At 49.9% G+C, this 12,102-nt stretch overlaps 5 protein-coding genes across 7 annotated transcripts in view; 3 read left to right on the top strand and 2 right to left on the bottom strand.

Moving 5' to 3' along the window:
• Window positions 1-858: 858 nt before the first annotated feature.
• PPTG_12721 (hypothetical protein) lies at window positions 859-2,494 on the top strand (the record flags this gene model as incomplete). Its single annotated transcript, XM_008909908.1, has 1 exon — window positions 859-2,494. One exon carries the CDS (start codon window positions 859-861, stop codon window positions 2,398-2,400), a length of 1,542 nt encoding a protein of 513 aa, XP_008908156.1. The 3' UTR covers window positions 2,401-2,494.
• Window positions 2,495-3,388: 894 nt separating this feature from the next.
• On the bottom strand, window positions 3,389-4,440 carry PPTG_12722 (hypothetical protein; the record flags this gene model as incomplete). Its single annotated transcript, XM_008909909.1, has 3 exons — window positions 3,389-3,889; window positions 3,957-4,148; window positions 4,204-4,440. The coding sequence occupies 3 exons, from the start codon at window positions 4,438-4,440 to the stop codon at window positions 3,389-3,391; spliced, it is 930 nt and encodes a 309-aa protein (XP_008908157.1).
• Window positions 4,441-5,223: 783 nt separating this feature from the next.
• On the top strand, window positions 5,224-6,545 carry PPTG_12723 (hypothetical protein; the record flags this gene model as incomplete). The annotated part of the gene is made up of 5 exons (XM_008909910.1): window positions 5,224-5,364; window positions 5,429-5,803; window positions 5,887-5,976; window positions 6,080-6,405; window positions 6,452-6,545. 5 exons carry the CDS (start codon window positions 5,224-5,226, stop codon window positions 6,543-6,545), a joined length of 1,026 nt encoding a protein of 341 aa, XP_008908158.1.
• Window positions 6,546-7,660: 1,115 nt separating this feature from the next.
• The window catches only part of PPTG_12724 (hypothetical protein), a 5,269-nt gene continuing 827 nt past the window's right edge, over window positions 7,661-12,102 (bottom strand). Inside the window, exons 2-3 of one of the 3 annotated variants that reach the window (XM_008909911.1) lie at window positions 11,985-12,059; window positions 7,661-11,919 (exon numbers count right to left, since the gene is read on the bottom strand). In XM_008909911.1, the coding sequence (XP_008908159.1) occupies window positions 9,733-11,919; window positions 11,985-12,059 (2,262 nt within the window). In that variant the 3' untranslated portion in view covers window positions 7,661-9,732. The other 2 variants (XM_008909912.1, XM_008909913.1) reach the window with 2 other exon arrangements.
• On the top strand, window positions 8,051-9,583 carry PPTG_12725 (hypothetical protein; the record flags this gene model as incomplete). Its single annotated transcript, XM_008909914.1, has 1 exon — window positions 8,051-9,583. The coding sequence occupies one exon, from the start codon at window positions 8,051-8,053 to the stop codon at window positions 9,581-9,583; it is 1,533 nt and encodes a 510-aa protein (XP_008908162.1).

Here is a 12,102-nt window from a genome sequence, read left to right on the forward strand (position 1 = left end):
TTATTAGCCCTGTCTGAGCCGAGTTCAAGCTGTAATGCAGTAGAGATGAGCCCGAAGTTCTCGCCAGTCTGCAGCACCACTGCCATGTCCGCTTGCTAAACTCAGAAAACAACCGCCGGAAACTCGAGAAACTGAAATGTAGCATCCGTCAAACGGGATTTCGCAGCCAACGCGCTGACTTCTGCGTGTAAATTCCCTTGTTAATGCCCACTGCTGGAATGCTGAAATCTAGATTTGAGCCGATGCACAAATTAATTAGTCGTAGTGTGCGTTACCACGGAGCATCATCCCCCGGAGATGCTTTTGTCTGAAGATGATGGGCACTGTAGACGATAATGATACAAATGTGACGGGGCCAAATGGGATCTTGATGCTCAGTGTACGAACTAGAGGCTGTCGCAGTGACTCGAAAAACCCAGCGGGAGTGGATGACCAAAGTCTCAAAAGGTACTTTGGCCACATGAGTGCTCTTACAATACCGGCATGCCATTCTTTTTTTTTGTAGGCTGAGCGTCTATGTCGACAATGCATGCAGATTTGCTCCTCTCGTACGATTGGTTGTGGAGCTGAGATTCACGGCTATGTTTCTACCAGTCTTGTTGTTGTAAGCTACAAGTTGCACTGCAACGCAACGCTTCAACGCAGAGCCCTGGTCTCACGGCAGTCTAATCACAGCCTGCATCCAAACACCTCCAACACCAGCAAAAAGCCTTCCGACAGAGTCGGAGCGACAAACGGCCGAACCACCAAGTACACCGTCCTCAGTGTCGTCTCCAAATCAATCACTTTGGAATTTGCCAACTCCTGGAGACTTAGCAACAACTCGACATCTTCAGCTTCGGTCTTCCGTTCGTCACCATGCTCAACTCCAAGTCGACGTGGGTCACCATCGACGACGCCAAGGCCTCGTTTAACCTCTTTTGCTGCGTCTGCGGTATCGGTTCGTTGGCCATGCCTTCCAACTACGCCCGTGCTGGGCCCGTCTACGCATCGGTTGCTCTGGGTTTCATGATCTTTTCCAACACGCTAGCGGCTATCAAACTGTCCAAGGCGATGCTGGCGGCTCCGTCGTCAGTCAAGACGTACGGTGATCTCGGTGAGTGGTCTCTCGGCAAATGGGGTCGCTTCTTCTCTGTCGTCTCGCAGATGGGCGTGTGTGTCCTGGTGCCGATTGCCTTCTTGATCCTCGGATCCACGCTGCTCGACGTTCTGTTCCCAGACGCCTTCAGTCAGACCTTCTGGATCATTTTCATGGCTCTCATGGTCACTCCGATTTGCCTGATTCCGACGTTGAAGGAGAGTGCTGGCATGGCTTTCGCTGGTTGCATGGGCACCATTATCGCTGACATCGTGGCGGTGTCGCTGCTGCAGTACAACATGCGCGGCCACGGCTCGATACCCAAGCCGGATGTGTCGCTCCACCAGGTGCTCACGTGCTTCGGTAACCTTGCTCTGGCCTATGGTGCTTCGATCGTCATCCCCGATCTTCAGCGTGAACACTCTCAACCCCAGCGTATGCCGCGTGTGGTTTTTGTGACCATGATGGTCATCTCCGCCTTCTTCTTCGCAGTTGCCATTGCTGGCTACACCGCTGGCGGCTGTCAATTGTCTGGTAACATCTTGTATTCCATCGTGGACACCTCGAACCCAATGGGTGAAGCTCCGCTTGGTTTCACTTCCAACCGCGGCGCTGTAGTGATTGCATACCTGTTCATGCAGATGCACATTACCATGGCCTTCTCGACGCTGATGATGCCTCCGTTCTACGTGGCGGAGCGTCTCATTCTGGGCATGCACCAGAATACGCCCATTGTGCGTTTCAACCCCGACGCCGACCAAGCTCATATCGAAGAGGACATGGAGCTGCAGGAAAAGTTTTCGTACGTGCAAGCCTCGACGCCCAAGGACCTGGCTAACCGTCAAGTGTCGACCTCAAGTCTGTTGGACAAGTCTGAGGGTCGTATCTCCCACATCCGTGCGGCCATCGAGTTCCCCGAGGAGATCACGGAGGCGCAGCTCCGTGCCCCGTACGAGGGAGCCAAGAACAAGCTCCGGTACATCGCACTGCGTCTGTGCGTCATCGTCGTGCTGGTTATCATCGCTGTCGCCGCACAGGACAAGTTCCTTGATCTTGAGGACTTCACGGGTGCTACGGCCCACACAGTCAACTGCATGATCATGCCGATTCTCATCTATATGCGTATCTTCTGGCGTAAGATGTCGGTGCTGGACAAGGGCGTCTCGATGCTGGTGATGCTGGTGTGCGGTTGCGCTGGCTTCTACGTGATGATCCACGCCGCCCAGGAATTGTTCTCACCCTCGGACGATGATACCGCCTTCCCATACTGCGACGTTGAGTTCCAGAATGAACCGTACTACGTCCGTAATAACACCAACTAAGCTGCTCCAGGTTTTGTAGAATTCATGGAGATATTAGTATACCATAATGAGATAAGAGTCTCGCACACAAAATGAACTCAAACAAGTAAAACACGACAAAGCATTTGCGTCTCAGATTGACTCTCGAAGTCCTTGGCAACGCTGTAGGTATAGAAGTGATCAGTGTTATCGAACCAGCGAGTGGCTGGGATCAATACAAAGGCGTGAATATATGCAGTTCAACATCATCTGCTTGAATTTCGAGTGCAGTGCAACGTGCAATATTTAGTTGGTGACGCGTTCTCGTTTTGGTAAAAAAAAAAAAAAAAAAAAGAGCTTTAGCATAAGCAATGACGCACCTTTGCTAGCAGAGGGCAGGCCGACCAGGCTTTTGTCGACTGCAGCTTGAGTGACTTGGCTGACAGTGGGTCGCTCTTGAGGTGGTCGACTTGAAGGAAGACGGAAAGTGAATTTAAGCTATGGATGATCTGCAAGGTGCTTTCTCGGTTTTAAACAGAGCAGCTCGACTGTCTCGTTATTTGAAGCACCAGAAACTTCAGATAACGAGACAGTCGAGCTGCCGCGTCTCGTTTATAAGATGAGCCTTCCCCATCACCTTCTGATTAAAATGATGTGATTGTGTTGATAGTATCAACACAATCGGCTACTGTATCAACTTGATACGGTAGCCATCCACCCAAGAACGGACTGGAGTCTAGCACTCAAAACCTGCTCAACAGTGTTGCCTACATCGCTTGATGATCAAGGCATACTTTGAAAGGCCGTAGAACTCGTGATGCTTTGCTGACGTTGATAAGCAAATCTTTTAAATAAATAACGTTAGAAGATATCTCAACGATCCGCTTGATGTGTAATAAAAGGTTTACAACAAAGAGCGCAACACCATAAAAAATAGAAAGAAAATATCGATTGATTAAAACTGAGCTAATTGCCTACTAGTCGTTTACTGTGTTAACCTTACCATTCATTCCTTGATCCATGAACTGCTTCATGGCGTCAGGATCCTTGATGGGATTCGAACCAGCTTGATCCCGTACTTTTGGCAGATAACATTCTTGAGAGCTTCACGCTTTAGCTGCTCCATGAATGCGGTTGGTGTGTGGTGGAAATGTGCCTTCTCAATATCGTGTTGTATTCCATCGTATTCGAATGCCATAGATAGCTCTTCGCAGTAACCGTCCAGGTCCAATCCTTCCATGAACGAAAGCCTCACTTTTTCGAACATCTTGCCTGGAAACAGCTCCTCAAAGGTCTTGCGAGCGCAAGCTTCGGACTTGAGCAGGCATGATAGACAGTCACTGTTATTCAAAAGCGGCTCTGAACCTTGGTAGCGTACTCGTGATAGTTCTCGCATCTGATCTTCATTTTCTTTTAGGAGCCTGGAATGACTTCTGTAAGCGGAGAGCTGTGCTAGTGCCATTTGTGAACCGATCTTGGCGGCGGTAACGGAACCTATCACCATTTTGGGGCATATCGGGCGCCCCTTGGTCTAGACGTCCGATTAGCAAGGTTCGTGTGACACTCAAGGTAGGCAACTATAGAGCAGATCCACAAACCTTCTTGTCACTGGCGGACGAGAAAGATGCAGGCTCGCCATTCTTCTCGTAGTTCCATTGCTGCAGCAAAACCGGCTTGTGCTTTGCAGCGTAGCTCTTGAACGACACGAACTTGCACTTGGAGCAACGTCCAGTTGATACCGAGCGGGCGTAAATCCTGGGTTCCCATATGTGTGTTGGGTCCTTAGAGCACTGCCAAGACACTTTCTTGCAGCTCTTCGTCGTAAAGTTCCTCATGTCTCCGTACTTTCTTGTCACTGGCGGACGAGAAAGATGCAGGCTCGCCATTCTTCTCGTAGTTCCATTGCTGCAGCAAAACCGGCTTGTGCTTTGCAGCGTAGCTCTTGAACGACACGAACTTGCACTTGGAGCAACGTCCAGTTGATACCGAGCGGGCGTAAATCCTGGGTTCCCATATGTGTGTTGGGTCCTTAGAGCACTGCCAAGACACTTTCTTGCAGCTCTTCGTCGTAAAGTTCCTCATGTCTCCGTACTTTCTTGTCACTGGCTACTCTACTGAAAAATGGGGGCGAATTTTGGGGTTATTTCAACCGCACTTGGCTGGAGCAGTATACCATGGATGGCTGGAACGTTTTCGGCATGAACAACAAATTAATTGCACGGACGAACAATCCCCTGGAGAGATTTATAAGCGCGCGTTTCTCGACGCCGCACCCATCAATGGCGACATCGTGACGGTTATCAAGACGATTCATGTACGCCACATTGCTGACGTTCCTCGTGGACGAGTCCGTCGTGTTGCTCGTGAGGTCATTCAACTAACACATATCGTGAACACTCCATCCGACGTTGACAGCGAGGTGGAGGAGCCGGAGACCGTCGCTACACCCGCAACGGATGGTAACATATCCATTGGCCTTACGTTGTAGGTCTTTCGAGATAGCGACTAGAAAGATCTTGGTAAAATGCAGCTCTTCTCCACATCAAAAAGGGTTAACAGTGTTTCTTCGTTGTTTTCAGTCTGTTCATAATTCAGGTCACAAATCCTGATCCTCAAACGGATCAGTTCCGTATACGTACCTTTTTGAAGCTAACCCATCTGCGTCTTGGCGGCGTTCCGCAAGGAGTATTTAACACTGTTAATCGTTTCCAAGTTGCGGTGGCACGCTACCGACGGACACCTCCACTGCACCTTCGATTTAACGCCGCCGGTAAGCTTAGTCATGTCTCCATTGTAGTCTGCGTCCCACGGGTATGTGAGGCGGGCGTATCTCTCGTGGAACGGAGGTCTTTCGTCATCTCGCAAATGAGCGTGTGCGTCCTCGCCTTTTTGGTGTTAGGTAGTACACTACTCGACGTTTTGTTCCCCGGCACATTCAGTCAGACATTCTGGATCGCTATCAAAACTGTCCAAGGCGGTGGTGGAGGCTCCGTCGTCAGTCAAGACGTACGGTGACCTCGGTGAGTAGTCTCTCGGCAAATGGGGCCGCTTCTTCTCTGTCGTCTCGCAGATGGGCGTGTGTGTCCTGGTGCCGATTGCCTTCTTGATCCTCGGATTCACGCTGCTCGACGTTCTGTTCCCAGACGCCTTCAGTCAGACCTTCTGGATCATCTTCATGGTTCTCATGGTCACTCCGATTTGCCTGATTCCGACGTTGAAGGAGAGTGCCGGCATAGCTTTCGCTGGTTGTATGGGCACTGGTATCGCCGACGTTATTGCCGTGTCCATTCTTCAGTACAATATGCGCGGCCACCCGTCCATACCCAAGCCGGACGTATCGGTTCTCCAGGTTATCACGTGCCTCGGTAATCTCGCTCTAGCGTACGGTGCTGCGATCGTGATTCCAGACCTACAGCGCGAACACTCGCAACGTCAACGGACGCCCGTGTGGTGGTTGTTACCATGCTGATCATTCAGCTTTCTTATTTTGCGATCGCTCTGGCCGGGTACACAGCGGGTGGCTGCCAGATCTCCGGTAACATCCTGTACTCAATCGTGGACAACGCCAATCCGATGGGAGAAGCTCCTCTCGGCTTCAGTCCCAACCGTGGCGCTGTCGTGATGGCGACTTTTTTCATGTAAGTGCAATTTTCCATCGCCTTCTCGACTTGGATGATGCCGGCTTTCTACATGGCTGAACACTTGGTGCTGGCATGCACAGGACCGCTCCAATTGTGTTCGATTCAACGATGTGGAAAACATTGAGGAGGATCTGGAACTGCAGGAGAAACATTCCTCCGTGCAAGTTTCGACGCTCCACGAGGAAGTCACAGAGGTGCAACTCCGTGAGTCTTACCGTGGAGTTAAGAACACGATCCGTTATATCACTCTCCGCATCACGATCATTGTGATGATGGACATTGTCGCCATTGCTGCGCAAAATAAGTTCCTGGATCTCGAGGACTTTACGGGCTCCACTGCTCACACTGTGAACTGTATGATTGTGCTGGTGCTGATCTACCCGCGTGTATTCTGGGGGGGGGGGGGGTCCGTTTTTGACATGGCGGCCTATGCTTGAGATGGTTATATACAGTCTTGCAGGTTTCTACGTGATGATCCATACTGGAAAGCAATTATTCACTCCTTCAGAGGACGATACCGCGTTCCCGTATTGCGACGCGGAATAACAGGACGAGCCGTACTACATCTACAATAGCAGCAACTAGACAAAATAGTAATGGTGTAGAGGAGTGCACTAGCCTCCGTGTCACCGTTTCAAAAAAAAATAAACAATGCATGGCAAGTAGTTTGTTGCCTGAAATGTACTAAGCTTGTCCTACCGGTATCCGAATTTCGGTAACTTTTCTACAGTAGTAATCTCGAATGATTGAAATCGTTCATCTAAACGCCCTTCTCATCCAAACGATCCCTCATCTAAACTACCTGATTACAGGTACAGGAGCTCATCCAACTCTTGAGTTTACTTTGGAGTCCACTCCAAAGTTTGGAGTGCAAACGGAAGAAGTTTGAATTGAATTAAATTGATAAATTGATAAATTGATTCACTGATACGGGAACTATGAAGTTGACCAGACAATAACGTAAACGCAGTGTTTTGGCACCCATGTCTTTACGTTCTGCAATGTGTGCACTACTGACGACTAAAGAGGAAGTACTACTGACTGAGCCATCAAGGCATGCCAGTACAGTAAGTACTGCTACACTAGTACAGGCAGGCTACCTGATGTAGCTATCTATACCTGTTGAACTGCAAGGTGACGTGACATCATCCGACGAGGCGAGACGACAGTGCAAGCCGCGAAATGTTTCTAATGGAATCCCTTTTAGTTTTTCAAATGCACGCTATGCACAAGCAAGCTATATCCACTTGTGATGGGTTGCACAGTACAACTTGCACCTCGGCGTCTTGCACGTGGCAAAAGGACTAGCAATGCTAGACCGCCATCGAGTCGTTGTTCGAAAATTTTCACTAAGGACTCCATCTAGAATCATGTCCATTAGTGCAAAATGCTCACAGCAAATGCGTTAAAACGGTGCGTACAGTACCATCAGCGTGTTGAGACTGCCACGTCACTGGAAACCAGGGTCCATCACGGTGTAGGTGTTGTACTGACACGTATTGACAACACATTTCGGGTTATCAAATGCAACACTGAATATTAATCTTCACCACCAACTCTGTAAAAAAAAAAACTGAGGCAGGCATGTTGATGTACAATTTCACGCATTATGATACCTCGATGCATGTTTAACATAAGTAGTGTAAGTGTAAGTACATCAACGGTGATCGACTTGCAAATCTCGTGTTCTATCTAGACTAGACTAACTAAAGTACAGTACTACAGTACCTCTAGTGGTACATGTAACGTAAAAAAAAAAAATCTGTCTCTAGGCAAGCACGTTGCAACACCACTTGCATTTCCACCTTTGATTTAAAGTTTGTAGGATGTAGAATGGACTTTTTCATCCAAACACTATTTCAACTTCTAGAACCAGTAATCACTGACGCATGGCCAAACAACGAACAGTGCTGCAAAGCACCCGCCCACGCTCATAGCCAACCCTGCAAGTTGCGCTGCGAAATTGCGTTGCCTTCCAACTCATTCATTCTCCAATTCTCCTCGTCTGGCATATACCCAACAAGCCACTTTGTGCTCGACCGTCTTCAGCAATGGGTCACGGTTCTAAGGACCCTTTCTTCACGCTCGAAGATGCCAAGGCTTCGTTCAACCTCTTCTGCTGCGTCCTCGGTATCGGCTCGCTTGGTATGCCCTCCAACTTCGCACGAGCCGGACCCATTTACGCGACGATCTCGCTCGCATTCATGTTTTTCGCAAACGTTTACTCGGCTATCAAACTGTCCAAGGCGATGCTGGCGGCTCCGTCGTCGGTCAAGACGTACGGTGACCTCGGTGAGTGGGCTTTGGGTAAATGGGGTCGCTTCTTCTCTGTCGTCTCGCAGATGGGCGTATGTGTCCTGGTACCTATCGCCTTTTTGGTGTTGGGTAGTACACTACTCGATGTTTTGTTCCCCGACACATTCAGTCAGACGTTCTGGATCGTCTTCATGGCGTTGCTGGTCATTCCTGTCTGTTTGATCCCGACACTGAAGGAAAGTGCCGGAATGGCGTTCGCTGGTTGTATGGGCACTGCTATCGCCGACGTGATCGCTGTGGCGATGCTGCAGTATAACATGCGTGGCCACCCATCGATCCCCAAGCCGGATGTATCCGTTCACCAGGTTCTAACCTGCTTCGGTAACTTAGCTCTGGCATACGGCGCTGCTATCGTGATCCCAGACTTGCAACGTGAACACTCTCAGCCGCAGCGAATGCCTCGAGTCCTGATGATCACGATCCTGACTATCTCGGCTTTTTTCTTCGCGATCGCGTTGGCTGGATACACTGCTGGTGGTTGCCAGATTTCTGGCAATGTGTTGTACTCTATTGTGGACACGTCGAACCCGATGGGACCTGCGCCACTGGGTTTCACGCCTAGTCGTGCTGCTGTTGTTATGGCGTATCTCTTTATGCAGGTACACATTTCCATCGCGTTCTCTACTATGATGATGCCGGCCTTCTACATCGCAGAGCGGTTGGTACTCGGAATGCACAAGACTGCGCCTATTGTGCGTTTCAATCCGGATGATGATGTGGAGAACGTGGACGATCTGGAGCTGCAGGAAAAGCCTTCTTACATTCAAGCTTTGACGCCCCAAGAGCGCGGAGTGTCGGCTTCCAGTTTGATCGAGAAGTCTGACGGGCGGATGTCGCACCTACGCGCTGCGATCGAGTTTCCCGAAGAAATCACTGAGGACCGGCTTCGTGAACCTTACAAGGGGACTAGGAACACTCTGCGCTACATCACACTGCGTGTTAGTATGATCATCATCATGGCTATCGTCGCTGTGGCTGCTCAAGACAAGTTCCTGGATCTGGAAGACTTCACGGGATCGACGGCTCACACGGTTAACTGCATGTTGATGCCTGTGATCATTTCCCTGCGCGTCTTCTGGAGAAAGATGTCCGTTCTGGACAAATCTGCTTCCATGCTGGTACTGGTCGGCTGTTCGGTGGCCGGTTGCTACGTCATGATCCATGCTGGAGAGAAGCTATTCACGTCCTCGGAAGACGACACCGCCTTCCCCTACTGTGAAGCAGAGTACCAGGATGAACCGTACTACATCCGTAGCACCACCAACTAGACTGGATCTTGCAGTGACAGTGTTGACTGCGCAGCTAGCACCTTTAGACCCTCCATTACACCCCCCGAGTTCAGTTGTGCTTTCGTAGCATTTTGTCTTACGTTTTCATACGATTTGGTTCAGTTTTTTTCACGTTTGCGTTGAAAATTTTACTCCAATCTCGAGACGAGTTTACGTTTACGTCGCCATCGCCAGCGCATGGACGACACATGTGTCTCTGCGCCAATTTCCTCCTCGAAGCAGAGGTTGTCCAGCAACTCATACAACGCGCTGCCATAGCGTTCGTTCATCCACGTGACAAACAAGCTACGCTGGAAATAGTGTTCACGCTCTTCCAGCAGGTACGAGGCAAAGCACACGAGATAGAAGTAGCGTTCCAGGTAGTTCACAGCGCGTAGCATGAAGAAATCGCGCTTAGAACTCGGAAGATCGCGATCCATCGCTAGATCGCGACATTGACTGATGCAGTCGCGCAGGTTCTGCATATGTTCGCACTGGTCGATAGCGTAGTCGACCAGTAGCTTGCAGTCTGATCCGTTGTCCAGCGTCTTGAGTAGTTTACGGATCACTACGAAGTCGGCTATAAGGGCAGCAGATTGGCGACGATGGCCAGCACCTCTACTGCCAAGAATCTCCTTCAGTAGACTAGGTTTACATGACGCGCTGTCCTCGAGCACCACACGTAACATGTACACACAGACAAGAGCAGTCGTAGTCCTACCACGACCCATCTGGCAATTGCAAATGACTGCCGTCTTGAGTTTCTTTTGAGCTGGATTGCTCTCGTCTGACGGGAGTTGGAGACCCAGTTCGTTCATAAATGCAGGCAGGAGCAGACGCACCATATCGTCCAAGTCCTTCTCTTCTGGTGCGGTCTCATCCGACACAGGGATACGCGCGTACCGTAAGTCGAACTCCGTTTGTTGCGTGGCGTCCTCGTAGACTTCAGTCAACGTCTTGACATCCATCAGTGGGTTAATGTGCTCCATAGTCTCATCATTCACCATCTCGCGAGGCTCGTACCAATACATGAACAGGCCGTTGTCCTTACGAACTTTATCTTGCAGTTCGAGCTTCACTTGTCTCTCGATCGCCGTGATCTCGTCCACTTCGATCCCCGGATACTCCACGTTAACCATGAGATCGTCTTGGTGGCGCACGCAGAACGGACGTCCCGTGACGTAAATAACAGCCTCCTCACGTAAGTTAATCCAGATCGCACGGTCGAACTCGTCACGTAAGTGGTCGATCACATCGATGATGCCTTGTTCCAGACACTGCGCGGTACCAAAGATGGGTTCATTGGCAATACGTCGGTAGTTCGGGACGTTCGTGGTCAGCTCGAACGGGATCCGAGCGATACCGAAGAAGTGATCCATCTTCAATACACAGTTGGCTAGCACCTTGTCTGACTTATAGCGCACACCACCCAGGTCATCTAACAAGCGGAATATGTTCGGATGCTGCTGAAGCCACTTGGAAAATGAAGGGTGCGTGTCTTCGTCAGTGTCTGGGGCAGGCTCTTCGCCGCTGTTTTTCTGGTGAATCTCGATCATGTAAGCTCCGAATACGATGAGGTAGAAGTATCTCTCTAGGAAACTCATCGCGTGGTGTAGATAATACGAACGCTTGGCAGGCTTCGCTTCGGCATTCGACAGATCGCGGTATTCGTGGATAACCGAGCGAATGTTGCAGATGGTGGCACACTCGTCGATGGCAGTATCCACCCATACCTTCGCTTCCCGCCCATATTGCAGACGTGTTTGGACTTCGCGGATAACCGCAAAATTACCCGATCCGTTCTGGTTTTCCGGTATTTCTTCTGGAGGCGTCAAAGCGTTGATATCCAAGGTGTTACGCTGGCAAATCAGCCTTCCAATCACCATGGCTGTAGTTGTACGTCGCTTCCCCATTTGACAATTGAAAACGAAGGCAGTAGCTCCATCATTCTCAGTGGCTTCCATCAACTTGGTCAGCATTTCTACGTCGCCTTGTTCCGGGGCGTTTTCTCGCTCGAAGGGGATCCGACGATACACTAGACTCTGAATAGCGTCCTGGTACTTGGCTACTTCGGCACTTTCATACAACTCCGGCAACGTTAGCACGTTTTCAGGCTCCGCAGTGTCTTCAATGAGCTCGTTTTCTCCCAGAGCCACTTCTTCCCAGTACTCAAACTGGTTATCTGCCACCTTCAACTCCTCCTGTAGACTGAGCTTCATCGATGTCTCCAGAACTTGAATCTTGTGGCCAGTAAGCCCTGGAACCAAGTCATTCTCGTTCAGCATAGCACTGCGTCGCGCTGTAAACGACCTTCCATTCACGTAAATCACCGCTTCCTGTTGAATAACCAAAATCAATACTCTTTTGATTCTAAGCCCGTACTTAAATATTGCTCACAAACCTCTCTCAAGTTCACCCACACGACTTTAGTAAACCCGTCCGCTGCTACTTGACTCAGAATCATCTGAATCCCCTCCTGTAAGCAGCAACAAAACATCAAATTTAACTAAATACCCCCC

Source organism: Phytophthora parasitica (assembly GCF_000247585.1).
Source record: "Phytophthora parasitica INRA-310 unplaced genomic scaffold supercont2.35, whole genome shotgun sequence".
Taxonomy (NCBI): domain Eukaryota; phylum Oomycota; class Peronosporomycetes; order Peronosporales; family Peronosporaceae; genus Phytophthora; species Phytophthora nicotianae.